Below are 12,704 nucleotides of genomic sequence, written 5' to 3' on the forward strand. Positions count from 1 at the left end.
AAAACTAAGTTAAAAAAAAATTAATAAAAAAATTAAAAAATTCAACCCGTGCGAAATTGTCTGCTCGCACAAAAGTGTCTTCGTGCAATTTGTGCCCTCGTGCGATTTTGTCCCCTCGTGCAAGTTTGACAGCTACCGCCAAAAAGAAGTTGACTTGAAAGTTTTACGAAAGTTTTACAAAAGTAGAATAGAAACAAAAACTATTAAAATACTTCGTTGGTAAATAAAATCCTAAAAAAAATACTTATAGTTCTATAAGAAATATTGAAAAACTAAAAGGTTAAATTATTTATATCGTTTTTTAAATGACCCCAAATTCAATACAATGTCTAAACTTGTTTATTTACCTAAAATCCGATGATTTAAAACATTACAAAACATCAATGCAAAATAATCATAAAAAAAAGTTTATTTAAAAAAAACCTATTTTATTTTTTAAGATGATAAATACTTACTATAGTTTTTAAGTTATCATTTAAATTGTAGTGTAAAAAATTTTCTTCAAAAAATAAACATTATCAGTGTTGTATTGCTTACCACAATAACAAAAAGAAGTATTTAAAAAAATATTTATAATTTCATTAATTTGAAAAAAAGACAAATGGCCATTATCATTTTTTTTTTTGAGCCATTACTAGGAATTTCCATAAAAAATCATTTTATACATTTGTTTATACTTATATGTCTCATTTCCATCTAGGTGTTACATCAAATAACTTTAAAGCTTCTTTTTTAATACTTTCTTCTAAATCGTTTATTTCCTTGCCATTGAGAGGCCTTATCATGTGTCGATAGGAAATTTGGTAACAGTGACTTCTCTTTTTAGTTCTGTTTAAGTGTAGTAAAATCAAATAATTGCTAAGGGTAGTCTTCTAATATTTAGGTAAAAAATTGTAATGTTAATAAAAAACTTGAAAAAACTTATAAAAATTGTAGCAAAACCGTGATATTTAAACATACACTGAAGTAAAATGAAATAAAAAGGCATTTATTTTTCTTATTCATAACAAAACTGTTATGATACAAACAAAACTCACAAAGGATTTTTGAAATCATCTTTCAAATGGACATTTTCGATTAGGTCTCCGCCTAAAGTCCTTACTAAATCATAAAAATCGTTGCTGTTGAAATTGTCTTCATCATTTAAAAAGAAGGCAATATCTCTAATTGTTGGAGGTTGTTTGCTCAACATATCCTATAAATATTGCATTTTTAGCTTAAAATAGTAAAGTATAACACAACAAAACTTCAGTGAGTCAGATGAACAAAAAATATCATTTTAATCACTAGAACTATATAAATTTGTATATTCAAGCTCTGTTAAACAAATTTAGTGTTTGAGAAATTAGAACATTGTAAATAAAAATTAAGCAAATCAAAAATATTATGAAATTAAATTTCAGTCCATAGGTTTTTATTCCAAGTTAAAAAAAAAACTTTTTACAAAATTTACTACATTACATTCAACTGTTTTTGAACAAACCTTTTTTCATTAAAAATGTTTTAATTTACAAAAGCCTTGAAAAAATTGCTATTCAGACTAATATTATATTTTAACAGTGCACTTCCAATATTTTTATAAGAACTTACTAGCTATAAAATACTAACCGTTTGTATATAACTGACTAAAAACTACTAATTTAAAATAAGATGGAACTTATCCACAATGATAAATATTATCATAACTTTTTGATAAATTAAACATATACATTTAAAAAATTACCCAGAGTCAGAATTGGTTTAAAAGAAAAACCATTCAAAATTGATACTGAGAAAGTATCAATTTACAGATTTATCAAAAAACTAACAGTGAACCGGAAGGTCCTGAAGTTTTTTTCATCGATATTTTGAAACTGTGAGAGGAAGGAGCGGTCTTCGGACCAGAAGAGGCGGATGTCGGGGATCTGAAACAACTTCATCGCCAGCCGTTCCAACCCCAACCCGAACGCCCACCCCACCTTCTGATCGGCTCCGGCTGAATTTAAACGCGTTTTGGTTTATGGAAACATTATCACAAACAAAGCTTGTACAAGGGGACAGCTCTGGTTTAGTTAAATTACTTACTGCGGTTACCTTTGTTTTTATGGCAGTTGCAGAGTTGCCAAACGTTTTTGGCAAATTTTCTCCAGGTTTTAATAGTACACATTTTTGGGTCTATTTTTAGTTTAAAGTTAAGTTTAAGGTAAAAAACTGTGTAAAATGGGTAGCTGTCAAATTTGCACGAGCGTACAAAATTGCACGAGGGGAAACAATTGCACGAGGACACAAAATTGCACGAAGATACTTTTGCACAAAGGGTCACTTTTGCAAGGAGACATTTTTGCACAGGTTGACTTTTTTTTTCTTTTTTTAAATTTCTTTATTTTTTTTTTACTATCACTGTTACCCCTAACCCTTACCTTCAGTCAGTAACTTTTTTTTCTTTTTTTTTTTTCTGAATTTTTTACTCTCGTGCAAAAATGACCCTCCATGCAAAATTGTAACTTGTGCAAAACTGTCTTCGTGCAATTTTGACCCGTTCTCGTGTAAAATAGTACAAAAACATTGAAAATACATTTTAAAGCTACTTCAAATGTGGTTTTTAATAAAAAAAATTTTTGATAATGACAAAAAATTTTTATATATATGGTCGATTTTTTGTGTTAAATCAAAATTTTTTACTTAACATATAAAAATTATTAAAAATTCTAGGTTTTTCCAGGTTTTTTAGCCTAAATTGTCAAATTCCAGGTTTTAAGATTTTTTTGGCAACCCTGAAGTTGTGTTAATGAAAACTGACACTTTAAAAACATTAAACTACATGTTAAAACTATTAAGTTTAGGTATAAACCTTCGTAAAACAAAACAAACATTATTCAAAAGTTTTACAAAAATACAAAAACTCTAATAACTGTATATTATACCAATGAAAGAAAGACACAAATAGAAAATATTTAAAAAAACTGCGCGTAGTCTTAGCTGTTACTTTTAATTTGTTAATTAACAAAGTTTACTGTTAACAAATGGAAACAGACAATTTTGAAAATATTCTTCAAATAAAACTAGTTACGAAACTTACATCTGTCAAGAATTTCCTGCCTGAGCACTCCGCACCCGAGCATCTCGATCCACTCGTCGCCGATTTTGATGTCCATCTCGAAGGAGGGGTGGGTGAAGGGGAAGGACGCGTCCACCCACCTGTACTGGATGCCTGTTGCAATTGAAAACACGTTCACACAACGCGAGAGCATAAGTATTTGTAAAAACTTTAAATTAAATATTTAAAAAATAATTTTATAAAATTTAAAATAATTAAATTTTAAATTAATTTAAATTTATAAAAATATACTTTAAAACAATCCGCAATGATTTTACTTTATACTCATCATATTGTTCGATGCACTTTCAAACTCTTCTTCCGCAAACAATTTACAAATAAACCGAGTTAGATAAACCCAAGGACAATTTGAGAACTTTAAATATCTTAAAATTGTTACTGTCAATGTGGCAAACGAGTTTTTTTTTTTTTTAATTTTACAAACTTTTTCCGAACAGGTGCACGATGAGGTCTTCCAGCGTTTGCTTGAGGTCGTACTCGGTGAGCTTGGACGCTTCCAGCGTGTGGCAGGCCTGCTTCAGCGGAGACGCCTGCCCCGCTTCGAACAAGAATATCTCCTCCGAATCCTCTGCGGTGGTCAGCTGTTTTGTTTGTAGTTGAACGAGTTAGAGCTGTTAGTGTCATTGACTCGTCTTGCAATATCATAGTTTGATAGTTATTAATCTACAACATTATACCCTTAATAATCTCTTAATAAAACCCTTAATATAAATTTTATACCAGCATAATCTCTTAGTTTGAGTATTTTTAAAGTTCAATAATCTTGAAGCAAAAAATCGAGGTAAAAAAGGTTAGAAAACATTAAAAAAATATTCAAATAATAAATTTGAACTTGGCTTTACATTTTTCTAACTGTATTTTTTGATTTGAGATACAGAAGAAAACATTTAAAAATTTTGTACTTTGAATTAAGTGCACGCGCAGCTTGACATTCAAAAAACTTTTTGATATAAATCTATATGATGCTAAATTTATTGCTTAAACTACTTATGAATTAGGGGGTTCAAATTAAAATTCTAAGAGAAAGCATTAAAAATATTATGAAGTATTTATTTTACAACTACTTTTTTGTAGGTAAACTGTTTTCTGTTGCAAAAATTTTAGCAAAAATACACTGATACTCATTATTTTGTTAGTTAAACGAAAATTTATATTTAAACTAATTCACCAAAATTGTAGAGTATATTATAGTATTATACTATATAATTGAGCATATTATAGAATAGAGGAAAAGTTTAAAACTAAATTTTTAGCTTAAACTTTTAAAATTGTTAAACAAAACGTTAGTTATTAAACAATAAATATACATATAATGATTCACACAGCAAACAACACGATTCACTAAAACAAACTGACCTCGTGGGGCGAGAACAGCCGCACGCCCTCGCACTGGTGGAAGACGGGGTAGTGGGTGCGGTCGATGGTGTCCCTCCGGTACACGTCGCCCACGTTGAGGAAGGCGTTCAGACCGGCCCTGATCAGCTCGCCGTCGTGCGCCGTCGTGTGCGGCCGCATCAGCGTTCGCTCGTTCACGTAAAAGTTGTCGTGCTTTTGGCGGGAGGGGTGCGCTGTTTTTGCGTGTGGTGGTGAATTTGGGCGCGAGTTTTTAGAACGAAAAAAAAATTTAGTTTAATTTCTTGAAGTTATTTTTGTCGAAAGTTTTAAGATTTACATACATCTAGATCAGTGGTCGGCACGGTGTACACTGGTGCACACTAGTGTACACGAAATTTATTTTGGGGTGCACGAAACTTTTAGGGTACACGAAAGTCATTTAGGGGTGCACAAAATTTTGAGATTACACTAAACTTTTTGTTTGTCTTAATTTTATTATATTTATTTAGTTTAAGCGACATACTTAAATATTTAAATTAAATCTAGCCCTGGTGTTTAGTTTAGCTTTTAATTTATTGGCCATTTTACTCTCATGATCTATTTTGGTATTGAAAATCACATAACATTCTTTATATCAACATTGAGGAAGCAGTTTGCATCTGAAAGAATTGAGAAAAAGCTCGAAGATCTTGTGAAATCAGTTGGCTGATTTGGAGGAAGCTTTCATCCAGCTAAGATCATGAATATATTAAAAGGTTAGTATTTTTCTTTTTACTTACAGTATTAGTAGATTACAGTATTTTGCTTAGTGAAGAAAGTTTCTTTTATAAATTATTAATACTACTTACTTTTAGAACTAAACAATAATTCCTTTAAAAGTATTCACATGCTAATTATTATATTTTTATACTTAAAGGAAAATTAAATAATTTATGTTCAATAAAAAATACTTAAATAAGATAAAAACAGTTAAAGTATATTAAAAAAAATTTCTAAATAGATTCATAGCAGTAGTAATGAACAAGTTTTAAGTAACAGCTTTAAGTTTTGAATAACACAAGTTAAGTAAATATTATACCTTTGAATTTATTTTATTATTTAATTAATCAACCTATCCATAATTGAATAGTACATATAAAGTTTGAAGAAAATATAGGCTTAAATTGACATTGAGTTGCCACACACTGAGGATAGTTTAAATTTTATAAAAGTTTTTGAAAATCTCAAGATGGCTAGAACTTTTCTGTTTTTTTTTCTTAATCTCAGGCTAGCTAGGTATGCTTTTTATTAAACTACTTGTTACTTAAATTAATTGACTTTAAAAGTTGAAAATTTTATTCTCTTAATTATTTTATTTAGTAGCTATTTTGATCTGTTGGTTTAACAAAATATGTTGTATCTGTTGTATGATTCAAGGTTGCCACACACTCAGCCTAAATGTTTTTTTTTTTTTATTAGAAATAAAGTCTTAACAAGCATGTTGTTATTTTTCTTGCAAAAGTTACTCTAGTTTTGGACTTGTGTAGAATTTTTGATTGTATGTATGATTTTTTTTTTTTGAAATATAAATTTTTATATAAATTATAAATATATTTTTTTATTTAGTCATTTATCAAAATATTAATTTAAGTATACTGTTACTTTTGAGCTTTGGCTTTCTCTTTTCTTTATTAAACTCAAAATGACCAAGGCTAGTTTTATTGTAACTAGTACAGAGTCCTACACTTAGTGCAACTCAGGACAGTATAAATATTTTACAATTCTCAGGATAATTTGTTTTTTGAATCTTGTTCCAATATTTTCTATTTCATTAAATGAAATTTCTTTGTGTGTAGTTTCAAAATTTTTTTTTTTTAATTCCAATTTTGATGAATAACCTGAGTTGTTTTTTAAACTTTATTTATATTGAATATTTATATATGATGTTTTATAAAAATTTCAAAGTTAAAGAGTCAGGATAGTTTTTTAACTCAAAGAGTAACAACAGTGCTAATGCTTGATCTTTAATTTATGAATTATACTAAGCAGTAATTTAATAATTTTGTTAGAAGAGTTATAGTATGTGTTTCTAAGATGTAAATCTTTCTTTATGCCTACCAAACATTTAAAAAAAGACTAAACAATTTTCTTTAGAATTTTATAATAATTTATAATTTTATATTAAAAACCAAAAATTTATTATTTGTGTAATGTTAAGCTAGTTTTTTTCTGTTTTAGTTGTGCTTATTTGAAAATAGTTTTTTTTTTAATGTTTTAAAATGATGTACAGTTCCTCAGTTGTTTTACTTAATTTGAATATTTTGAAAGAAAACATACTGTTAATTGATATCTTTTTCAGTATTTTTATTATGTAAATGCAAAAATATAGACAGTTTAAAGGTATTATGATACTTTATCAAAACTCAGACTAGTAAGGATTTAAAAAAATACCCATTTTAGGTTAGAATGTTTTTCCTGAGCTTGAGCCTGGTTTTGATTTTTGATTAACAACCCGTTTTACCTTAAAACTATAGTTTAAAAATGTATGTTTGTTATAAATTTGATATTTCAAGTTATCAAAAAGTTTGCCACACAATCAGAATAATCCTGGATGCTTTAAAATTTTGAAAATCTCAGTATGACATAAGATAACTTATAAATTTAGAATTTGTTTTTTAAACCCAGGCTGACTCAAGATAGTTTTTTTTATCTTAGTATAGTTTTAAGATTTCAGGCTTTTTTTTTCTACATTTTGAATGAGATATAGTTAATATAGTCCCAATGATTTATTTTGTGACTTTTAGTATTTTTTGCTGAAGATATATCTTTTTCTTGCCTTTGAAAATAAAAAAATGAAAAAAACTTAGATGACTACAGTTCAGTTTAAAGTCATTCAGGACAGTCTTGATCTGTCAAATCAGTTTTAACCAAAAGGATTACAACCCTGTCAAGCTTATTCAACAGTATCTACTTAAAATGTTTGACATGATAAAAAATGTTTTTTGTTTCAAAAAGAAGCAACTCTGGTCTTAATATAATTAAATTCTTTACTTTGCGAATTATTGATTGTCTTTTTGACTTTTTTCTTGCATTTTACAACTTTTACTTACTAGAACTCTGACTTTAAATATAACTTTTATTAAACTAAGCTTAAAAAATATAACACAAAAATAATTTTAAATATTTACAGTAAGATATCAAATTTACTGTATAATACTTATCTTAAACCAAATGTTTTACTTGAGATGGTTATTTATATTTTTTATAGATATAAAAAGTTTTGTAAGTTAAATCAGCACAATTTTTTTACAGCTATAAAGTTTTTTTTAATATTGATTAAACTAGATTAGAAATCAGTAATGACATTAGTTTTTTGATAAAATTTTCACACACTCAAACTACTTTGGATAACTCTTATGCTATTTTAAAGGTTGGAAAACTTTGGCAAAGTAACTTTTTAAAAGATACTTATGCTGAGACATTATACCTCAATTGAAGAACTTACTTGACAAGTTAAACCGCAACCCAGTAGCAGTTCAAATAAACAGCTCATTATGGTAAGATAGTTTTAGAATAATAGGTCTCTTGGTATTTTAGTCTCTTATGTTATATTACACTAAAAAAAATTAAAAGTCAATGTCTCTTCTACTAATATTGATTAAAGTGTAAAATTTTACAAAAATGATTTATTCATTTTTATAGGTGCTTAATAACTCTTGAGAAAAATCTAATTATTAGTATGTAAATTTAATTAATTTTCATTAATTTAATTGTTTTTTTTTGAAATCATAAACATTTTATTTAGTTTAAAAATTACTTGTTTTTATTAGTAACAGCTTTGTTTTGCTTTTTTTTTGAACATTGTAGTATTATTTTCTTTATGTTATAGCTCATTTTTATTCTTACTTATTTTAATAAGTTGAATAGTAGAGTCCAAATTCTTAAACATACTTTTTAAAACTTAAATATTTATATTTTTTTTTTTTAAGACATGTAAAAGATTAAATTATTGATAAATTTTAAACTTAAAAACATTTCATGTTAAAACTTTACCTTTTAACGTAAAGTTCAATATAGATTTTATGTGTGTATGATGTTAGATACTATTATATAATTTTTTTTTTTATTGATATTTTTGTTCATAAAAAATAGTTGATGTTTTAAATTTTAATAGTCGCATTTTAAAAAGTTTTTGTTTTAGAGTTTGATTTTAACTGTTAAGTATTTTTATAATTTTTTAGCTCATTATAAATTTGATTAAAGTTGGGTATGCAACTCGATGACCGAGAGGTCTTTTTGTGCATCCAGGTCCTTCAACCAAAACTATTTTTTGAGCAATTTTTTCAATAAACCTCATTAAGACCTGAATTATTACTAAGCATTAACTTTAAAACCTTAATTTTAGGTTTGGTCAGATTCGTGCAAGCAACAAGACCAACACATACAGTTCCAGATCAACAAAACGGATTTAGCTAGGATAATATTTTCATGTCTTTTTTGTCGTTACTTTTTGGTGTAATTTTTGTTTCCTTAATTATTTCGTGGCAATACATTTGTTAAACACATATAGTAATCGATTAATAAAAAAATCATTAAGTTAAGTTAACTAAATAATTAAATTTACCATGCAACAAAAAGTACCAAGACTGCTGATTGTTAATTGGGATTGTGGCAATGTATTAAATTAATCTAGTTAGTATTTTAGACCTGGGTGATACAAGTAAAATATTGTTGTAAAAATTAGATCACCGATATAAGTTTATTAAAATGAATAGGGTAAAGTGAACAATTTTAAGTTATCTTGTAAAAATTAATTAGGTGTTCCCGAATTATTAGTAAAAAAATCGATTTAAAGTATTTACATATTCTTCAACACTAGCGGCGCTAAAGAATGGAAATTGGGGTGCACCAAATTTTAATTTTGTGATTTAGGGTTCACGGATTCAAATTAGCGTGCCGACCACTGATCTAGATAATCTGATGATTTTGAAATAGGTTTTTATAATTATTTCATAGTTATATGAACATTTTGAACTAGACGTTGAGTTAATTAAAGAATTTTGCGATAACTGCAAATAAAAATTAGGATGTACATAGTTTTGAAAAGACTGGTATTATATTTGAGCTAGTTCGTAAACATAATAAAAAAAAAATCAAGAAACAACCAACTTTTTGGTGTAAGCAATGAATCAAAGCACTGGTTTGTTGTCACTACAGGGTCTAAATCCTCCACTACTGTAAATATTGGCCCTCTTCCGACTTTATATGACGAATAAAAATGATCTATTATTGCCTGTTGTTTTTGTACAAAATTTAAAAATATTACATTACCACTTTATAGAACAGTGGTTGGCAGTTTTTTAAAAACAATACTCTAAAAAACTTCTATTTTATATAAATATCTAGACCTTAATTTTGCTTCTCAACATCATTTTTGCATCAAATTAATATCAAGTCTTTAGATATTTTACCTCTTTAAATACATAAAACTTCAAGAAACAGTTAACAATGCTAACTCTTTTTATGATACAAAGTGGATGGTGTGTTTTCTGGTATAGTTTCCTGTTAAGGGCGCTTATTACACGAGGAGTTATGTTAGTGAACTCATCCTTTTGATACTCTTTACCATTGATGACAGTAAAGTTGTCCGAATGTGTTTTTTTGTCAGCATCAGCACTTTTGAAATCGCTAGCGAAACGTTGGTAAATTGTTGATGTAAGCTTGCATTCCCTTGTTAAAAGTCCTCTGCTTACAATTTTTGATATCATGCTTTAAGAAAATGTGTGAATTTAAATAATCAAATTAGTCAAGTTTAAAACAATTTAATCTAAAAAAGATACCTCTGAACAAAGTGTACCTGATAATTTTTTATAGAAACAAATTATAAGATTTAAAACTAAGAAAGTAACTCCGCAATAATTGAGCAAGTTTCAAACAACTACCAGGTCATTTTTTAGTTTTAAAAACTTTGGAATAGTAGTTAGTTTAGTCCAATTTTAGAAAAAATAAGATGTATAAGACTATTTTAAAACGTTTTCTTCAAAACATGCATACAAGCACCTCATTTTATCATTTAAAATCGTTTAGTAAATTACGATTTACTTTTCAAAATGTACTTTTGCATTTTTGTATTTATAAAATAAAATATTTTTATTTGTAAACTTTAGAATTTAAATTAAAATATTAAGTTTAGTGTTGAAGTTTTATTTGAATCAGGTTTTCCAAACTTGTAAACAAATTAAATTTAGTAAGTATAGAAACAATAGTTTTTAGAATAGTTTTTCTAATCACAACTTTATAAAAATTAATAGTTTAAAAACATTAAGTTTTACAACAAATGTAATTCTGTTACAAAAAAAAAATTAAGTAACTTCAATTACTATTTGACTTACAAAATGCTAAAATATTTTAAAGCTTTGAAACACACTGTTCAAATTATTTAAGATAAAATTTATATCAACTTTAATTCGTTTGAAAACTTATTAAAAGCTTATTGTTTAAAAATATGAAACACCATTTTTTCAAAGTTATTAATTACAACTATTAAAAAACTTAAATTATTTCCAGTAAAAATAAATTGTAAGACTTGAGTCGATTTATTAAGTTTTAGCTGCAACTCTAAATTACCAAAAAAGAAGAAAATAGAACATTATAACTACATTACCTAAATTCAAAAGTCACAAACAACACAACGGTATAAAAAGTACATAGAATATAAATTACAATTAAACCTTAAAAATAATCATTAACTATCATTGTCAGACTTACTAAATCAACTGCTGTTAAAAATCAAAAACCTGTAATACCAAGCCTTATAAAGTTTTAACTTTTATGAACAACACCAAAATCAGTTACATCAATTTTTACATAAAGTCATCCGAGTCACTGCCGCTGTTGTTCTGATTACTAGACTGGTTGGTTTCATATACTGCATCCTCGAACATGCTCGAGTAGCTTTTCAACTTCTTCTCTTCCAGCTTCTTCTCCTTCTCTTCCTTCTCCTTCTTCAGCTGCTCCTTGTACCTCTTCTTGCTCTCGTTCCTTTCTTCCCTGTCCCTGTCTTCTTTCTCGTGCTGCAAGTCGGGGAACTTTTCAACTTTGGTCTTGTTGAGCCTGTTCACAGTCTCGTTGATCCTCTTCTCGACGAAAACGCTCTTCACCTTCTTTTGCTTGTAAAACCCAATCTGTCCCACCGCCATGTCTCCCGTCTTCTTCAGGTTTGCCCATGGAGTGTAGACAACGTTCAAGTTGTTGGTTTTGTTGCCGGTGATGCTGTTTGCCTTGACCAGCTGGGCGCAGTCCATGACAACGCTATTAGGTATGTCTTCAATGGACTGGTCTTTTTTAAGTCGCAAATAAACGTGAGCAGATGACAACTTGTCTACGTGAAACCAAACATCTTCGGGCCATCCGTATTTGATTAACGTTTCATTCTCATGTTTGTCAATTCCCATGTAGATTGAGTATTCTTCACCAGATATTCTACTTGTGAAAAAGAAAACCATTTTTTACGATATTTATAGACTCTTTCTGAAAAAAATTTTATTCATAAAATTTACTTGGATTACATACCGAAGTCAATGATGTCAGTAAAATATTAAGCATAAAAATTGAATAAAAAATTGGTCTGAAATAACTAGAAATTAAACTTCACATATAAAACTTAAAACTCTTTGAGTTTTTTTTATGAATATCAATATTGTGGATAAGTACACTAAAATGTATTAAGAAAATTAAATAAAACAAAAACTACTTAATTTTAACAAAAGCTAACAAATAAACATATATCCTAAAAATACCTAACCCAGCAATAATGAATTAAACTTACTGTCTCTTATGTTTGTCAACACAGATTATTTTGATGCTTTGTTGTAACTACTGTAAAAAGTCTAGCAGTTTTAATTTTTTGATAATTTATAGCTTTAACTCTTTCTAAAAAAATAGCAAACTATTATCAATACTGTAAATTAAATCTTACAACAAATTATAGTTTATAAGATTAACCGTGATCATACAGAAGCCACTTAAAAAAAACTGACAGTAGGAGCTAAATAACATAAGTACTTTACCTTTTATTCTATATTTCCTTCACATAATATAAAACGACAATTTAAATAGCAATACACCTACTTTAAATTTTAGTAGAACTAGAAAACCAAACTAAAAATCTAAATTATGGAAAGAGAATATTATGACTACCAACTCCAAAAAGGGACTTAAGTTTGTAAAAGAAAATTTATTAACTGATAGTTTTTCAAATTCAAGTTTATTAAGTATTGACAAAAAAGTTACA

At 27.6% G+C, this 12,704-nt stretch overlaps 2 protein-coding genes across 2 annotated transcripts; both read right to left on the minus strand.

Annotated features, from left to right (window-relative positions):
* Window positions 1–321: 321 nt before the first annotated feature.
* On the minus strand, window positions 322–10,498 carry LOC145840169 (phenylalanine--tRNA ligase, mitochondrial-like). Its single transcript, XM_082947321.1, has 8 exons — window positions 9,928–10,498; window positions 9,581–9,704; window positions 4,454–4,665; window positions 3,522–3,678; window positions 3,059–3,190; window positions 1,809–1,975; window positions 1,038–1,195; window positions 322–828 (listed from the first exon to the last, which is right to left on the minus strand). The coding sequence occupies exons 1-8, from the start codon at window positions 10,177–10,179 to the stop codon at window positions 687–689; spliced, it is 1,344 nt and encodes a 447-aa protein (XP_082803447.1). The 5' UTR covers window positions 10,180–10,498; the 3' UTR covers window positions 322–686.
* A 283-nt stretch (window positions 10,499–10,781) lies between these two features.
* Window positions 10,782–12,319, minus strand: LOC145840280 (coiled-coil domain-containing protein 25-like). Its single transcript, XM_082947478.1, has 2 exons — window positions 12,240–12,319; window positions 10,782–11,941 (listed from the first exon to the last, which is right to left on the minus strand). Exon 2 carries the CDS (start codon window positions 11,914–11,916, stop codon window positions 11,275–11,277), a length of 642 nt encoding a protein of 213 aa, XP_082803604.1. The 5' UTR covers window positions 11,917–11,941; window positions 12,240–12,319; the 3' UTR covers window positions 10,782–11,274.
* Between the last annotated feature and the right edge of the window lie 385 nt (window positions 12,320–12,704).

Source organism: Thalia democratica, chromosome 7 (genome assembly GCF_965202585.1).
Source record: "Thalia democratica chromosome 7, ktThaDemo2.hap1.1, whole genome shotgun sequence".
In the NCBI taxonomy this organism is placed as follows: domain Eukaryota; kingdom Metazoa; phylum Chordata; class Thaliacea; order Salpida; family Salpidae; genus Thalia; species Thalia democratica.